The 14,264-nt window shown below is 51.8% G+C and overlaps 1 protein-coding gene across 1 annotated transcript; it reads right to left on the reverse strand.

The window, feature by feature from the left end:
* Positions 1-514: 514 nt before the first annotated feature.
* Trim47 (tripartite motif containing 47) lies at positions 515-5,105 on the reverse strand. The gene is made up of 6 exons (XM_027425644.2): positions 4,329-5,105; positions 3,031-3,126; positions 2,542-2,772; positions 2,182-2,380; positions 1,697-1,771; positions 515-1,444 (listed from the first exon to the last, which is right to left on the reverse strand). The coding sequence occupies exons 1-6, from the start codon at positions 5,010-5,012 to the stop codon at positions 804-806; spliced, it is 1,926 nt and encodes a 641-aa protein (XP_027281445.1). The 5' UTR covers positions 5,013-5,105; the 3' UTR covers positions 515-803.
* Positions 5,106-14,264: the final 9,159 nt, after the last annotated feature.

The raw sequence follows: 14,264 nt of genomic DNA on the forward strand, positions 1-14,264 counted from the left end.
TGTATAAGAAGCCCAGGTTGTCTTTCCATTTCTCTTGTCCACACTCAAGCATCCGGCTCAGCTCTTGGCTTTGGGTGTGTGAGCTCTGTGTTTAATTCTGGATACAACACATACAAAGCAGGTCCCGAATTGGTTTGTGGCATCAAGGATGAAAAATACAGCAGAGGATACCCTCTTCCCATCCAAAGCTAACATGAGCAACAAGGATGACTATGGAGCTGGACTCAGGGAGATGCCACTCTGACTGTCCCTGCCTAGAGCCAGAAGTCAGTTACTGTATATGTGTGTGTTTCTGCCTGGCTTGTGTACCAGGACACACAGTTAGAGGTCAGAGAACAATTTGTAGGAGTCAGTTCTCATCTTCTAACCATGTGTGGTTCAGGAATCAAACTCAGGTCCCAACACTTGGAGGCAAGCGCCTTCATTGGCAGAGCCATCTCGCTTGCCCTATTCTCAGATCTTGAAGGCTGAGAAGTCATAGCAATTTCTGGTGAGTGAGGAATGAAAACGGGAGTCAAGCATTCAACAAATGTTTATTGAGCACCTACTGTGTGCCAGGTAGTTCTAGAAACCTGGAAAAGAAGGGCTGGTCCAGTCTGGAGTTGTCCCAGCTTAAGTTCTCCTCCCAAAACACGTCCTGCAAGGAGCTGGGGACCCTTGCCTTGAACAGTGGAAGGTCTAGTTAGAGAAGGCAGAGACCCTACAAGTGTAACAGTTGGGAGTGTGGGGGTCTCTGAGGCTGGTGCTCTCTCCCAGGAAATACGGGCCAGGCCACTGCAGGAGGAGGCCACTGCAGCCCTGCATCATCTCCTCTTCAGTACGGATATGCACGATTTCTTGAGCGGCCCAATCTGCAGATGGGCGTCTACGCTCTCCAGGAAGAAGGCAGGCTTGAGCCTGTGGTTGAAGAGTCCTGAAAAATGACTGTCCAGGCGACTCTGGAATGGGTCAGTGGGGGAGGCCAGGGCACCACTGCGGCGTGGCCTGGAGGCTTTGAGCCTCCGAAGAAGGCTCAGCTTTCCGTCTCGAACTGCGTAGAAGGCCAGGGCATGGTCAGCGTACTCCAGGCAGACCCCAACAGTAGGCGAAAAGGCGTGGGGTAGTGGGGCCTCCAGCCCACAGAACCAGACAGAGAACCCACGCCCATTCCACTGCAGACAGCACGAGTGCGCGTTCCGGCCCAGCCGGCCCCGGTCGTAGGGCTCTTGCGGCGAGAAGCCCTCGGCCATGACACCCACGCTGACCCATCCTTCAATGATCTCCACCTCCCAGTAGTAGGTGCCCCGGTCCAGGGCGCCCTCCCCTAGCACCTGCTCACAGTGTGTGAACCGGGTGGGTGACTCCGGGTAGTTGATGGGACATAATACCCTCTTGACACCTTTGGTTCCAAAAAGCTGCAAGAACTTGTCCGCTGTGTCACTGTCCAAGTCCACGATGTAGGCAACTGACCCCATGGATGGGAGAGAGACAGAAATCACAGCCAGGCTGGGATTGGATAGTCCCCCACAGGGACCCCCCCAGCCTTGTTCCTCTGTAGGACCAGTGAGACGCACAACTAATGGCGACCACCCATGGAGATGTAATGGAGACCACCCATGGAGGTGACCTTGTTCGCCCCTGAGATTAAGGATTTGTGTTTTCTCTGAAGCCTAGCGGCTAACAGGGGCGCCTTGGTAGCAGTGGGCTGGCTACTTACACTTGAGGAAATAGTCCCTCGGAGCTTCACTCTCCAGAAGGTTGGTGCTGTCTGGGTCCTGGGACTCCACCTCAGCTGCAGGAGGAGGAGTGGTGGGGAAGCCATCTCTCTGATTACCTGTGGCTGGCTGCAGGGTTACCCTAGGTAGTGCCCCCCACCACCCATGGTTGTAATTCCCTCCACCCTTCCTCCCAAAGCCTCTAGCTGCTTGGTGACAGACACACCCAAATGGGACCGTGTTCTCATGCATGGATGTTGCTTGAGTTTCCCCACCCTCGCCTCCTTGTATGTGAGGCCTTGATGGTGGGTAAGCAAGAAGAATCCCTTCTGCCTTCCAAGGTGGGTGGCTTCAGTTCCTGGCAGGTTTAAGGTCCCCTCCCCCAATGCCAGACACTTTCCCTCCTCCGTTCCTGGCTGGACACCAGAGCTGGGGTGCAAAGGGTATCTCTCTCTGTGTGTGTGAGTCATCTTGAAGGGGCACCTACCTTCTGAGCCGAGCTTCTGCAGCTCATCCTCGTCACTGCCCAGCCCCCGAAGCTGCTCCCACTGGCTGGCACAGGCTGAGACCAGGATGTCTCTCAATGCTCTGACCACTTGGGAGGACTTGGTGAAGCTGAGCTCCCTGGGGGGCCCAGGTCCAGGGCCGCACCCCTCCTCCAGGGCCAGCCGTAGTGCCAGGAGCTCCTGTGACAAACACCCATTGAGGCTCTGCCAGCCATAGCTTCTCCCAGCCGGGGAAGGTAGCAAGTATCCTGGGAGGCCAGGTACCAGTCGCCTCTGCCACCATTTCCCAACTCCCGCCCCCATCCCTTCAATTTCCGCTGTGGCTCATCAGTGGCCCTCACCTGCAGAAAGCTGACTGAGTCAGCTTCTGGAACCTGACTGAGGTTGTGACGCGCCCGGCTCAGGCGGCTACGCTGTTCCTCTTGTCTACGCAGGTCACCCTGGGAGCGTCCTAACAAAGTGGCCTCTCCCTCCTCGATGAACCCCAGCACCTCAGTCTGGAAATTCTGCAGGGTGGATGTGGCCTCGGCGAACATCTGGCTCACCCTCTCCCTCTCTGTGGCAGCTGCGCTCTACACCATTGGGCAGTGGAGACAAAAACTCAGCCTGGCTGCTCTCCTGACTGTGTGTGCCCACCCAGCCCTACCAGGAGGACAGAGGACCAGTCTGAGCTCTGGATCTGAGCACGACTGTCTTGAGAAACAAGGAGTTCCTGCTTAGTAAGGATGAGCAGTCCCAACTCAGAGCTTGTCTAGAGAGGATGGCACCACCCTCAAAGCTCATGCACACTTTCAGAAGTCTGATTCAGGGGTGGGGGTGGGGGTCCTGACCTTGATGAGGGCCACAGTACGGCGGGACTGCGCAATGCTGGCACCCAGTTCATCCATGCGGTCTTCCACTGCGCTCAGGACTTTGGGCTGCTCAGCCTGCGGATGGGGCTTTGTGAGGTGTTGTCCCGTGACAAGGGTCCCTGATCTGCCACAGATCTCAGGATTTGTCGGGGAAGACTGGGCAATGACATCTGGAAGGGACTGGAAGGGGCTGGAAGGGGCTGGAAGGGGCTGGGCTATTTCAGAATATGTCCAAAGCACCTCTGGCTCTGGCTGGTGCCTTTCCAAACACCTGGCAAGGTAAGCAGGCTGTCAGCATTTGACTGCCTACCTGTCGCCCAGAGAAGCCAGCATAGTTCCACCAAAGGCTCTCAATTTAGTTGGGACCCCCATCCCCACCCCAGTGGGGAAGAGGCAAAGAACGAGAGAGTGGGGTTTGGGGTGTGACTGAATGAGGAGGGAGGGCACTACATAGTCCTGGGGATTAGTTTCTAAAGAGCCTTCACCCCCAATCCAACTCCGAAAAAATGGGGATTCCGAGCAAATCCCTTGGGTCTTATGAGTCACAGCTCCAGGCAGGAGAGACGGAAAATCCCAAAGCTAGAGGCGCCAAGACCGGGATGGATGCCAAAGGAAACTGGGGGTGGGAGGTAGCGGGACACTGGGCACATGCTCCCAACGGCCCCAGAACATTCGGACATAGACGTTCTGTGTGACCAGCCCAACCTCCATGGCGCTCCTGGACCTGCCACACCCATCCACAGCGGCTGACTCAGTCCGGGACAAATTTGAATTGGGACCAGCAAGAAGAGCTCCCCAGCCATGGGGCCACGCCCGCAGCCACCCGACCCTGGTCCCCACCAACTCCAAGGGCCTACCCCAGATAGATACCTCTCGGGCTTCACACCCACACTGAGTCGGCTTCACACACACACACACACACACACACACACACACGCCCTCCCTTTCGGCTCTTTGCCACTCTTTCATATACTCGCCCCTTCCATCCACACCAGCCCCAGCAAACGACACTGTAGACTGGAAGGGGTTGCAAAGACCCTCAGGTTGGAGAAGGAAACTAAGGCAGAGCCCACTGAGTATAGGGGATGAAACCCACGTAAAGGTGAGAACCAACTCCACAAAGTTGACTTCTTGATCTCCATGTGCGCATGCAAAATGATAACAGCAACAGATAAAGGCACAGCCCGACGAGAGTGGGGACTACATAGCTCCTCTCCCGCCCGCCCCGCCCGCCTGTCACCCGTCTTCACGTGCCCGCCTGGATGCCCGCGCCCCACCTCCTGGAGCGCACGCTCCTGCTCCAGCGGCACCAGCTCGTGGCCGCGGTGCTCCTGGGCGGCACAGGCCTCGCACAGGCACACTCTCTCCACGCGGCAGTAGCGCTCCAGCGGCCGCAGGTGGCGCGGACACAGGCTCTCCTCCAGCCGGCGCAGCGGCGGCACCAGGCGGTGGCCGCGCAGTGCGGGGCTGCGTTCGTGCGGGGCGAGGTGCGCGGAGCAGAAGGAGGCGAGGCAGGAGAGGCAGGAGAAGGCGGCGGGCAGGGCGGCGCCCTCGGGGCACGCGTCGCAGCGCACCGGCCCCTCGGCCAGCCAGGGCTCGGGCGCGCAGGGAGCCGATGGCTCCGGAGCCGTAGGGGACGCGCTGGGCGCGGAGGGCTCGGGCGTCGCGCCCCGGGAGGGGTCCGGAGCCGGGGCGGCCATGGGTCCTGGGCCCGAGCCCTGGCGGAGCTGCAGCAGCTCGGACAGCGTGTGGTTCTTGCGGAGCTGCAGGCCGTCGGGGAAAGGCTCCTGGCACAGTGGGCAGCGGGCCGGGCCTCCGGAACCACCGGTGCCGCCCGCGCTCCGGTGCGGCCAGAGCGCGCCCAGGCAGGCGAGGCAGAAGTTGTGGCCGCAGGGCAGGGTCACCGGCTCCCGGAGCGGTTCCAGGCAGATGGGGCAGCTGAAAGGCCCGCTGCCGTCCATCGCTCCGCAGCTGCCCGGGCACCGCCTGTGCTGCTCCCGCCTGGGAGGGACCTGGGACGGCGCGCGCCCGGCACCGCCCCCTGGGGCCCGGGCCAAGGGTCCAGCCCCCTCCAACCCCTCCGCGGTTCTGCCCGCCCCCAACGCGGCCAGCCGCTGTACCCGCGGGTCAGCAGAAGTGGGGTGGGGGTCTGCCTTCCACGTGGGCCGAGGCGGTGGCACTGCCAAATGGGCGTGAAAAGGAGAGGACAAGGACCGGTGATGTATGGGGAGGAGGCTGGGAGGGCATGGGATCCTCCATCCCCCACCTTGGTCAGCCCGGTGCCTCGCGAGAGGTGGGAGGGCACAGCCGTGGCGCCAGTACCTTTGCCCTCCACACCCCTCCCCGGTACAGTTAGCAAAGATCTCGAGCTGCTGACATATAGAAAAAATTACTGCTGGTATGTGTCTGTTTTTGCCCCTTAACGACTCTATTTACCCCCACTGGGGAAGTTGGCCTTGTCTCGATCTGAAATGGGAAGCTGACATCACTGGACAAATCCCTTGTCTGAGGAATTTACTTCCGTTCGTGCACACTCTCGGGTGCCTGTAGTTCCCTAAAAGGAGGCACTCACTGGTTAAGACTTGCCCAACTATGCATTTAGAATGGTCGTCTAATTGCAAGGATGTGTGTTTGCTTTGGGACTTAGTCTCTATAGGTAGCCCAGATTGGCCTAGAACCCTTCATCCTCCTGCCTCAGCCTCTGAGTGCTGGCTTATGCCACATATCTGGTTTCTTAGTGTAGTTTTTGAGACAGGTTCTTGTTTTGTTTTGTTTTTTTGGGGGCGGTGGTGGTGGCTTGTTTTTTTGAGACAGAGTTTCTTTGTGTAACCTTGGCTGTCCTGGAACTTGCTCTGTAGACCAGGCTGGTCTCTAACTTACAGAGATCAGCCTGCCTCTGCCCTCCAAGAGCTGGGACTAAAGGTGTGCGCCACCACCACCTGGTGAGACAGGGTGTTTCTTATATAGTCTTGGTTAGCCTAGAACTTTTTTTGTTTCTTTTTTTAAAAAAAATATGTATTTATTGTGCACATGGATCTGTTTATATGTCTGTATGAGGGTGTCAGATCTCCTGGAAGTGGAGTTTTAGACAGGTGTGACATGCCATCTTGGTGCTGGGAATTGAACTCAGGTCCTCTGGAAGAACAGCCAGTGCTCTTAACCACTGAGCCATCTCTCCAGTCCCAACCTAGAACTTCTTATGTTGGCCTTGGCCTCCTCTTCTCCAGGGCTGGGATTACAGGAGTATGCTGTCATGCCTGGGTAAAGTGACATTGTACATTATACTTCAATTCTGTTACGTTTTAAAATTGTCCAATTCTTGCCGGGCGTTGGTGACACACGCCTTTAATCCCAGTACTCGGGAGGCAGAGTCAGGCGGATCTCTGTGTGTTCGTGGCCAGCCTGGTCTCCAGAGCGAGTGCCAGGATAGGCTCCAAAGCTACACAGAGAAACCCTGTCTTGAAAAACAAAAAATAAATAAATAAATAAAAATAAAATATGTCCAATTCAAATTGTAAAAATTATCGTTATTATTAATTATTATGAGTGGAGCCTAGTGCTGGGGAGACAGCTGCTCAGCTGGTAAAGTGATGAGCAAGTGTGAGGACTGGAGTTAGAATCTGGGGCCTATATTAAAGGCAAAAAAGAAAAGAATAAGCAAAATGGGTAGAATGATGTTGTTATAACCCTAAATAACAATTAAGCATCCATCTGTCCATGCTGAGAGTAATGAGTTACTGGATAAATGAAGAAGCAGGGGGCTAGTAGATGCCTTTCCCATTCAGAACAACCCCAGATAATTTCAGTTGGCTCTCCAAAGTGACATCCTACTCCTTACCTGTGTGCTAACCACAATGGTTTCTTCTTTTTCTCTGTGTAAAAGAGAAAAAGGCTGTCCTGGAACTCTCTGTAGAGCAGGCTGGTCTTGAACTCTGAAATCTGCCTGCCTCTGCCTCCCAAGTGCTGGGATTAAAGGTGTGTGCCACCACTGCCTGTTGTGGAATATTAGCATAGCTATGTAGAGATGTGTTAACATTTGTTTAACTATGTAATGATGTGTTCCTGTTCACCTTGCCTGCCTAAGACACCTGACTGCTCTAATAAAAAGCTGATGGACCAATAGCTAAGCAGTAGATGGATAGGTGGGGCTGGTGGGCAAAAAGAATAAGTAGGGGGTGGAATCCAGGCTCCAGAAAGGAGAGAACAAGGGAGAAATAGAGAGAGAGCCTGGGGACAGTCAGGCGGCCACCAGCCAGCCAGACACAGAGTAGGACATACAGAATGAAAGAAAGGTAAAAAGCCCAAGGCAAAAACGTAGATGAAGAGAAACAAGTTAAATTAAGATATAAGAGCTAGTGGGACAAGCATAAGCGAAGGCTGACTATCCATAACTAATAACGAGTTTCTGTGTGTTTATTTGGGAGCTGGTTGGTGGCCCAAAAGAAAGCTGCTGCAGCTGCCTGGCTTCTAAAGACAGCAAAGGTCACTCTCTCAGTGGGGAAATATACACACCTTATCCGGGCAGTCCTGGTCAGTGACACCACAGCATGGAGTCTGGTGTGACGATGGTACAGGAGGGACACATGGCCTCCCAAGTGCTGCCACCGTAGCATCTGAGCACCACCACGCCTGGCGAGCAGCGCTCACTTGTGGGGTGTAGGGAGGGCCCATCAGTTAAGAGCTACCCTTGCTGAGGACTCAGGTCCAGTTCATAACCCACATCACTGGGCTCACAGCCGCCTGTGATTCCAGTGTCAGGGCATCCCACGCCCTCTTCTGATCTCTGAGGGCAGTGCAATGCACACAGTGCACGTAAGTACACACCGGCAAACACTCATAAAACAAATAAAAACAATTTCTTTTATTTTGGTTTTTTAAAAAATTTTTTAGATTTATTTTACGTATATGAGTGCTCTGTCTGCATGATCCCACTATAGATGGCTGTGAGCCACCATGTGGTTGCTGGGAATTGAACTCAGGACCTCTGGAAGAGCAGCAGCCAGTGCTCTTAACCTCTGAGCCAACTTTCCAGCACTTATTTTGGTTTTTTGAGACAGGGTTTTTCTCTAGCTTTGGAGCTGTCCTGGAACTCACTCTGTAGACCAGGCTGCTTATGAAATATCCACTCTGAGACTTAATACCATTTACAGTTGCTTAGCCAATGGCTCAGGCTTCTTCCTGGCCAGCTCTCTCTTAATTATTAACCATTTCTATTAATCTGTGCATCTCCTCATAGCCTTGTCTTACCTGAGAATGCCTGTGTGTCTTACCTCCCCCATGGGTACATGGCATCTCTCCGACTCTGCCCATTACCTCTCTCTATACCTGTTCAGATTTCCCACCTGGCTTTACTCTGTTAAGCCATTGGCTGAAACAGCTTTATTCATCAACCAACCAGAGAAACATAGTCACAACATGCAAGGATATCCCCCATCATTAACCCTGCAGACTTTTTCCCCCCACATTTATTATCACTTAAAACATTTAATCTTTGTAAGGGAGTCCTCCCTCCCCCGTGTCATGGATCTGCTGGGGCTGGAATTTCCAACAGTGTTGAACACCTGTGTGGGTGCTGGGAGTCAAAGCCCAGTCCTCTGGAAGAGCAGCCAGTGCTCTTACCTGGTGAGCCATCCTTCCAGCCTCTTAGTTTATTTAGCTTGAGGGTTCAAGGGATGGAACTCAGGTCATCGGGTGTAACAGCAAGCACCCTCAATTGGTGAGCCACTTCACCTTCCCAAAATGTCCTCTTTAAAGAAGTAAATGGGGGGCTGGAGACATGTCCCAGTGGTTAGGAACATGTATTGTTCTTATAGAGGACCAGCGTTCAATTCCCACATAGGCAGCTCACAACTATTGTATCTCTAGCTCCAGGAGATGCGTGCGTCTAACCTCAGGCAGGCATGTGTACATGTAAATAAATAAAAATAAAATATTTTAATAATAAAATAAAAATTCTCTTTATATAAAGACACAGAAAGTGGGCTAGGGCCCACCCTACTGTCATTCTAACCTGACTACAAATGCCAAGACCCAATTTCCAAATAACGTTCCAGCCACAGGCTTGAGGGTTAGGACCTGAACATGTTATTAGTAGGGGGAGCACATGGCCCCTATCAGTGCACATGTCAGGGACAGCGTAGTCATCACCCAGGACAGCAGGGCCAAGGTGGAGAGTTAGGTCTCTCCTGTGTTCCCATCTCTCTTTGTAGTCTAGGGCCCACTGCCTGCACATGCCTCGGTGGCATACTCTGCCACCACCCCAACTCCTCGTCCACTCCTCTAGCCAGGCCTGTTTCACTGCCTCTGTTTCCCCAGCAACCTGTGCTTAGAGATGGGAAATTTCCCTCAGTCTCTGGGACCGGGCTGGAAATTTTTAGTAAGTATGTAAGTCAGGAACCAAACCAGTGCATGTGTTTTTTTTTTCAGTGCTGGAGTCTGAATCCAGCTCTTTGTGAATGTTGGGCAAGCACTTTACCACTGAGTTACACCCAGTGCTGGCTAGGTTATGTCAACGTGACACAGGCGAGAGTCATTTGGGAAGAGGGAGTCTCAACTGACAAAGCTCCTCCATAAGATTGCCTGTGGGCCAGCCTGCAGTGTAGACTCTTCATTATTGATGGATGGGGGAGCCCAGCCCACTGTGGTGGTGTCACCCTAGGAAGGTAGTCTTGGGGTGCTATGAGGAAGCAGCTGAGCAAGCCATGGAGAGCAAGCCAGTGAGCAGCACTCTCCTGTGGCCTCGGCACGGCTCCTGCCCTGACTTCTCAAAATGATAGACTGTGAGCTGTAAGCTGAAGCGAACCTCAAGTTACTTTTGTTTATGGTGTCTTATTATAGCAATAGAAACCTACGACACATCACAGAGTCTGAATCCCCCACACACACCAAAAGGCAGGCATACCTGAAATCCCAGAGCTGGAAACAAGAGGATCCTGGGGGTTTGCTAGCTATTCAATCTAGCCAATAGGTGAGATTTAGATTCAGTGAGAGACCCTGTCCCAAAAAGTAAGGTGGAGGGGCTGGAGAGACAGCTTAGTAGTTAAGAGATCTGGACTGCTTTTCCAGAGAACCCAGAACCCAGGTTCAATTCCCTGCACCACACGACAACTCACAACCATCTGTAACCCTGGTTCCAAGGTTTCTGGTACCTTCATCTGGCTTCTGCAGACACTGAACATACATGGAGAACAGATTTAAGCAGGGAAACACTCCCCCCCCCACAAATAAATAAACAAACATATTTAAAATAATGAGGTGAAGAGTGATGAAGGAGAGAATCTGGTATTGACTGGGACCTACACACACACACACACACACACACACACACACACACACACACACACGTGTGCACACATACTCACCCCCCCCCCCAAATGTTGGTGTTAGTGGCCCATACCTTTAATCTCCCAGCACTTGGGAGGCAGAAGCAGACAGATCTTTGTGAGTCCGAGGTCAGCCTAGTCTACAGAGTGAGTTCCAGGACAGCCAGGGCTACACAGAGAAACCCTGTCTTAAAAAGCAAGACTAAACGAAACAAAAATAAAACAAAGTGTGCAGTCTATAGCTGGCATGGGCAGGAATAGTTAGCACTTGGTAGGTAGAGGAGGAGGATCAAGAGTTCAAAGCCAACGTCAGCTACATAGTGAGTTTCTGGCTAGCTTAGGCTATATGAAAGGCTGTCTCAAAAAAGCAAAAAATATCCAAATATAAAGTGTGTGGTCTAGCCAGTTTGGCCTTACATGCCTATAATCCTAGCACATGAGAGGCTAGGACAGGAAGTCCAGTCCCTGGCCTGCTGGGACTATATAAGGAAACCTTGCCTCAAAAAAGAAGGAAACAGTATATAGTTTGCTTTAGTTTAAAAAAAAATCAGATTTTTTTTTTCCTCTGGGACTACCTTGGGCAATGCTGGATGGTAAGCTGTATTCCTAACTTCTACCCAATGGGTGACAGGGGCACCACCTAGTCGTCATAGTCAGAACTGTCCTCAGACATTGCTCAGTGTCCAGGAAGGGCTTAGTCTCCCAGCTGAAGACCACTCTATCCGTGTTTCCCTCCAGCTGGCACGGGAAGCTGATTTTCCACTGGTCTCAGAAAAAGGCAGGTGTTATGCCCCAGTCGCCAGCCCCCCAGAGACCACCAGGTGTTCGAATTCGCATGCAAAAGCAAAGGGCCTTTATTGCAAGCTGGAGCTTGGACTCTCCATCTGTTCAGAGAAGTTGGATCCGGAGAGCATGGAGCTCAGTCATAGCAGGGTTTAAGGAGCAAAGGAAGGCGGAGGGGGAAGGGGATTCCAGATTCAGGTGGGGGTTGAACTCCTGATTGGGCAGGAGTGAGGAAGCAGAAATTTTCACAAACAGGGATTGGTACTGGCATTGCTGCAAGGAAACTGGCAAGCTATATACAAGTTTGGTAAGCTATCTTTTTTTTTTTTGAGACAGGGTTTCTCTGTGGCTTTGGAGCCTGTCCTGGCACTCGCTCTGTAGACCAGGCTGGCCTCGAACTCACAGAGATCAGCCTGCCTCTGCCTCCCGAGTGCTGGGACTAAAGGTGTGCGCCACCACTCCCGGGCAAGGTAAGCTATCTAGTACTTGTCTCGACCCTGCTTGGTCCCCTGCAGGGTACAGTCTGTGGCTTTTCCTGGTTGTTGTAAGGGTGAGGCCTAGTCCCAGTATTGTTAGCTTGCAGCCTGTCTGTCGTTGCTGCACTGATGTTACTTTGCCTGCCTAAAACACCTGATTGGTTTAATAAAGAGTTTAACAGTCAATAGCTAAGCAGTAGAGGGTCAGGTGGGGTTGGTGGGCAGAGGAAAAAAATAGGGAAGAGGTTGAAGAGTGAGAAGAGGAGAGGAGGACTCCAGGGGCCGGCCACCCAGCCACAGAGTAGGAAGGAAAGAAAAATATAGAATAAAGAAAGGTAAAAAGCCTAGAGGCAAAATGTAGTTAAAGAGAAACAGGATAATTTAAGTTAGAAAAGCTGGCTAGAAACAAGCCAAGCTAGGCATTCATAAATAAGTCTCCGTGGATTTATTTGGGAACTTGGTGGTGTGGTCCCCAAAGAGCAAAGAGGAAAAAAAAAATCAATTACAGTGAAAAGTGATGGCATTTGTTACTGGATATTTGATCACACTTCGTGAAGATGTGTCTCTGTCTTTGCCTGCCTTTGATTGTTTTAATAAAGAGCTCTTCTGGGCAGAGATAAGAACTCTGGGAAGAATCTGAGGCTCAGGGAATTCGCCGGCTAGACACAGAGGAAGTCAGATGTACAGTGTGGAGGAGAGGTAACGAGCTAGGTGGCAGAACGCAGATTAATATGAACAGGTAATTTAAGTTTTAAGAGTTAGTTGGGACCAAGCCTAAGATAAGGCCAAGGTTTCATACTCAATAATAAGTCTCGGTGTCATTCAGGAGCTGGCGGTCGACTACAGGTATCTCCATAGTTCATTTCCAGAGACATTGTTGTCTAGTGTCTGAAGTCTTTCAAAATGATTTGTCATTAATGGCACAAATTTACTTCAGAGCAACACAAGATTGTGCTCACACCTGCCTCCAATACCACCCTTAGGAGGACTCTATCCACAAGGGAGCCAAAGGGAAACCTGATAGGTTACACTTCCCATGGCCAGCCCTGCAGGGGAGGAGGAGCAAGTGTGGGCTGAATAACCCTAACCCTTATAGGAATGTGGCTGCAGCCTTGTCCCTTCAGAAGCAACAGCAGCAAACCCAGCAGACCTGGTGGCTCACAGTTCATGCCTGTAATCCTAAAGCTTAGGGGGTTAAGCAGGAGGGTTGCCACTCAATCGAGGACATCTTGGGGACCTGCAAGTTCCAAACCAGTCTGGGCTAGAGAGGAAGACCCAGTCTCAAACCCTCCTGCCACAAAAAGGGTCAAATAGAAACAAAGCACAGCCAGAAACAGTCTCGCCATGTTGAGTGGGTGGGCGGAGCCTATGATTGCAGTACTTGGAAGGGAGAGGCAGGAGGGGGATGCCTGGACTACAGCACTGGGCTTCATAGAGAGTTCCAACCAGCTAGGTTAGGAGCACTTGCTGCTCTTGCAGAGGACCCAGGTTTGGTTCCTGGCACCCACATAGAGGCTCACAATGGTCTATAACTCCAGTTCCAGGAGATCTGATGCCTTCTTCTGGCCTCGGGCAAAATATACACCTACATAAAGATTTTATTTATTTTTATTATGTATACAACATTCTGCTTCCATGTATATCTGCACACCAGAAGAGGGCACCAGATCTCATAACGGATGGTTGTGAGCCACCATGTGGTTGCTGGGAATTGAACTCAGGACCTCTGGAAGAGCAGTCAGTGCTCTTAACCTCTCAGCCATCTCTCCAGCCCATACATAAAGATTTTTAAAGAAAAATGTTTAGCCAGGGTTGGTGGTGTACACCTTTGGTCCCAAGCACTCGGGAGGCAGAGGCAGGTTGATCTCTGTGAATTTGAGGCCAGCATGGTCTACATAGTGAGTTCTAGGACAGCCTCCATCTGGGGGAAAAAAGAAAAAAAATGTTTAAACATTTATATAAAACACTAATATATTGCCTATGTGTTCATTATTACACATATTATCCTTTATAAACTGTTATAGAATCAGTAATGGTAGTTTAAGACTTTAATTCCTGCACTCAGAAGGCAGAGGCAGGCAGATCTTTGTGAACTGGAAGCTAGCCTGTTCTACACAGTGAATTCTAAGCCAGCCAGTGTTACATAGTGATACCCTGTCTCAGACAGTGACAATGACAACGACAACCAACAGTTGTTGTGGGCTGGTGGGATGACTCAGCAGGTAAACGTGCTTTCGCCAACCTGACAGTCTGAGGTCCATCCCAGATCCACACGGTGGAAGGAGAGGACCTACTCCTCAACATGGTCCTCTGAGGTCCACACGCATGTCCTGGCACACAAGCCACCCCACCCCATATGCACACTCAGTAAAGAGAAAAGAGTTTCTGAAATCCTTTACTGTGTAATGTTTACCCGCGAGCATATAAAACAGACAAACACTTAAGGAATCACAAGAGAAAAGTTACTAGAATGGGCATCCTTGTAAACATCACCAAAATCAGAGCCTGGCACATCTCAAGTAAGGAAATTATACCAGGGTGGGCGTTGGTGGCGCACGCCTTTAGTCCCAGCACTCGGGAGGCAGAGGCAGGCGGATCTTTGAACTCGAGGCCAGCCTGGTCTACAGAGCGA

The sequence above is a fragment of the Cricetulus griseus genome, chromosome 7 (genome assembly GCF_003668045.3).
Source record: "Cricetulus griseus strain 17A/GY chromosome 7, alternate assembly CriGri-PICRH-1.0, whole genome shotgun sequence".
NCBI classification, from domain to species: Eukaryota; Metazoa; Chordata; class Mammalia; order Rodentia; family Cricetidae; genus Cricetulus; species Cricetulus griseus.

Bases quoted from the DNA above. Each gene is read 5' to 3' on its own strand.
- Trim47 (XM_027425644.2), bottom strand. From the start codon at position 5,012: ATGGACGGCAGCGGGCCTTTCAGCTGCCCCATCTGCCTGGAACCGCTC. The intron at 2,773-3,030 runs GTCAGGACCCCC...CCAATGGTGTAG, and splicing joins GTACTGTGGCCCTCATCAAG to AGCGCAGCTGCCACAGAGAG. The intron at 1,445-1,696 runs GTAAGTAGCCAG...CCATGGGGTCAG, and splicing joins GAGGGACTATTTCCTCAAGT to TTGCCTACATCGTGGACTTG.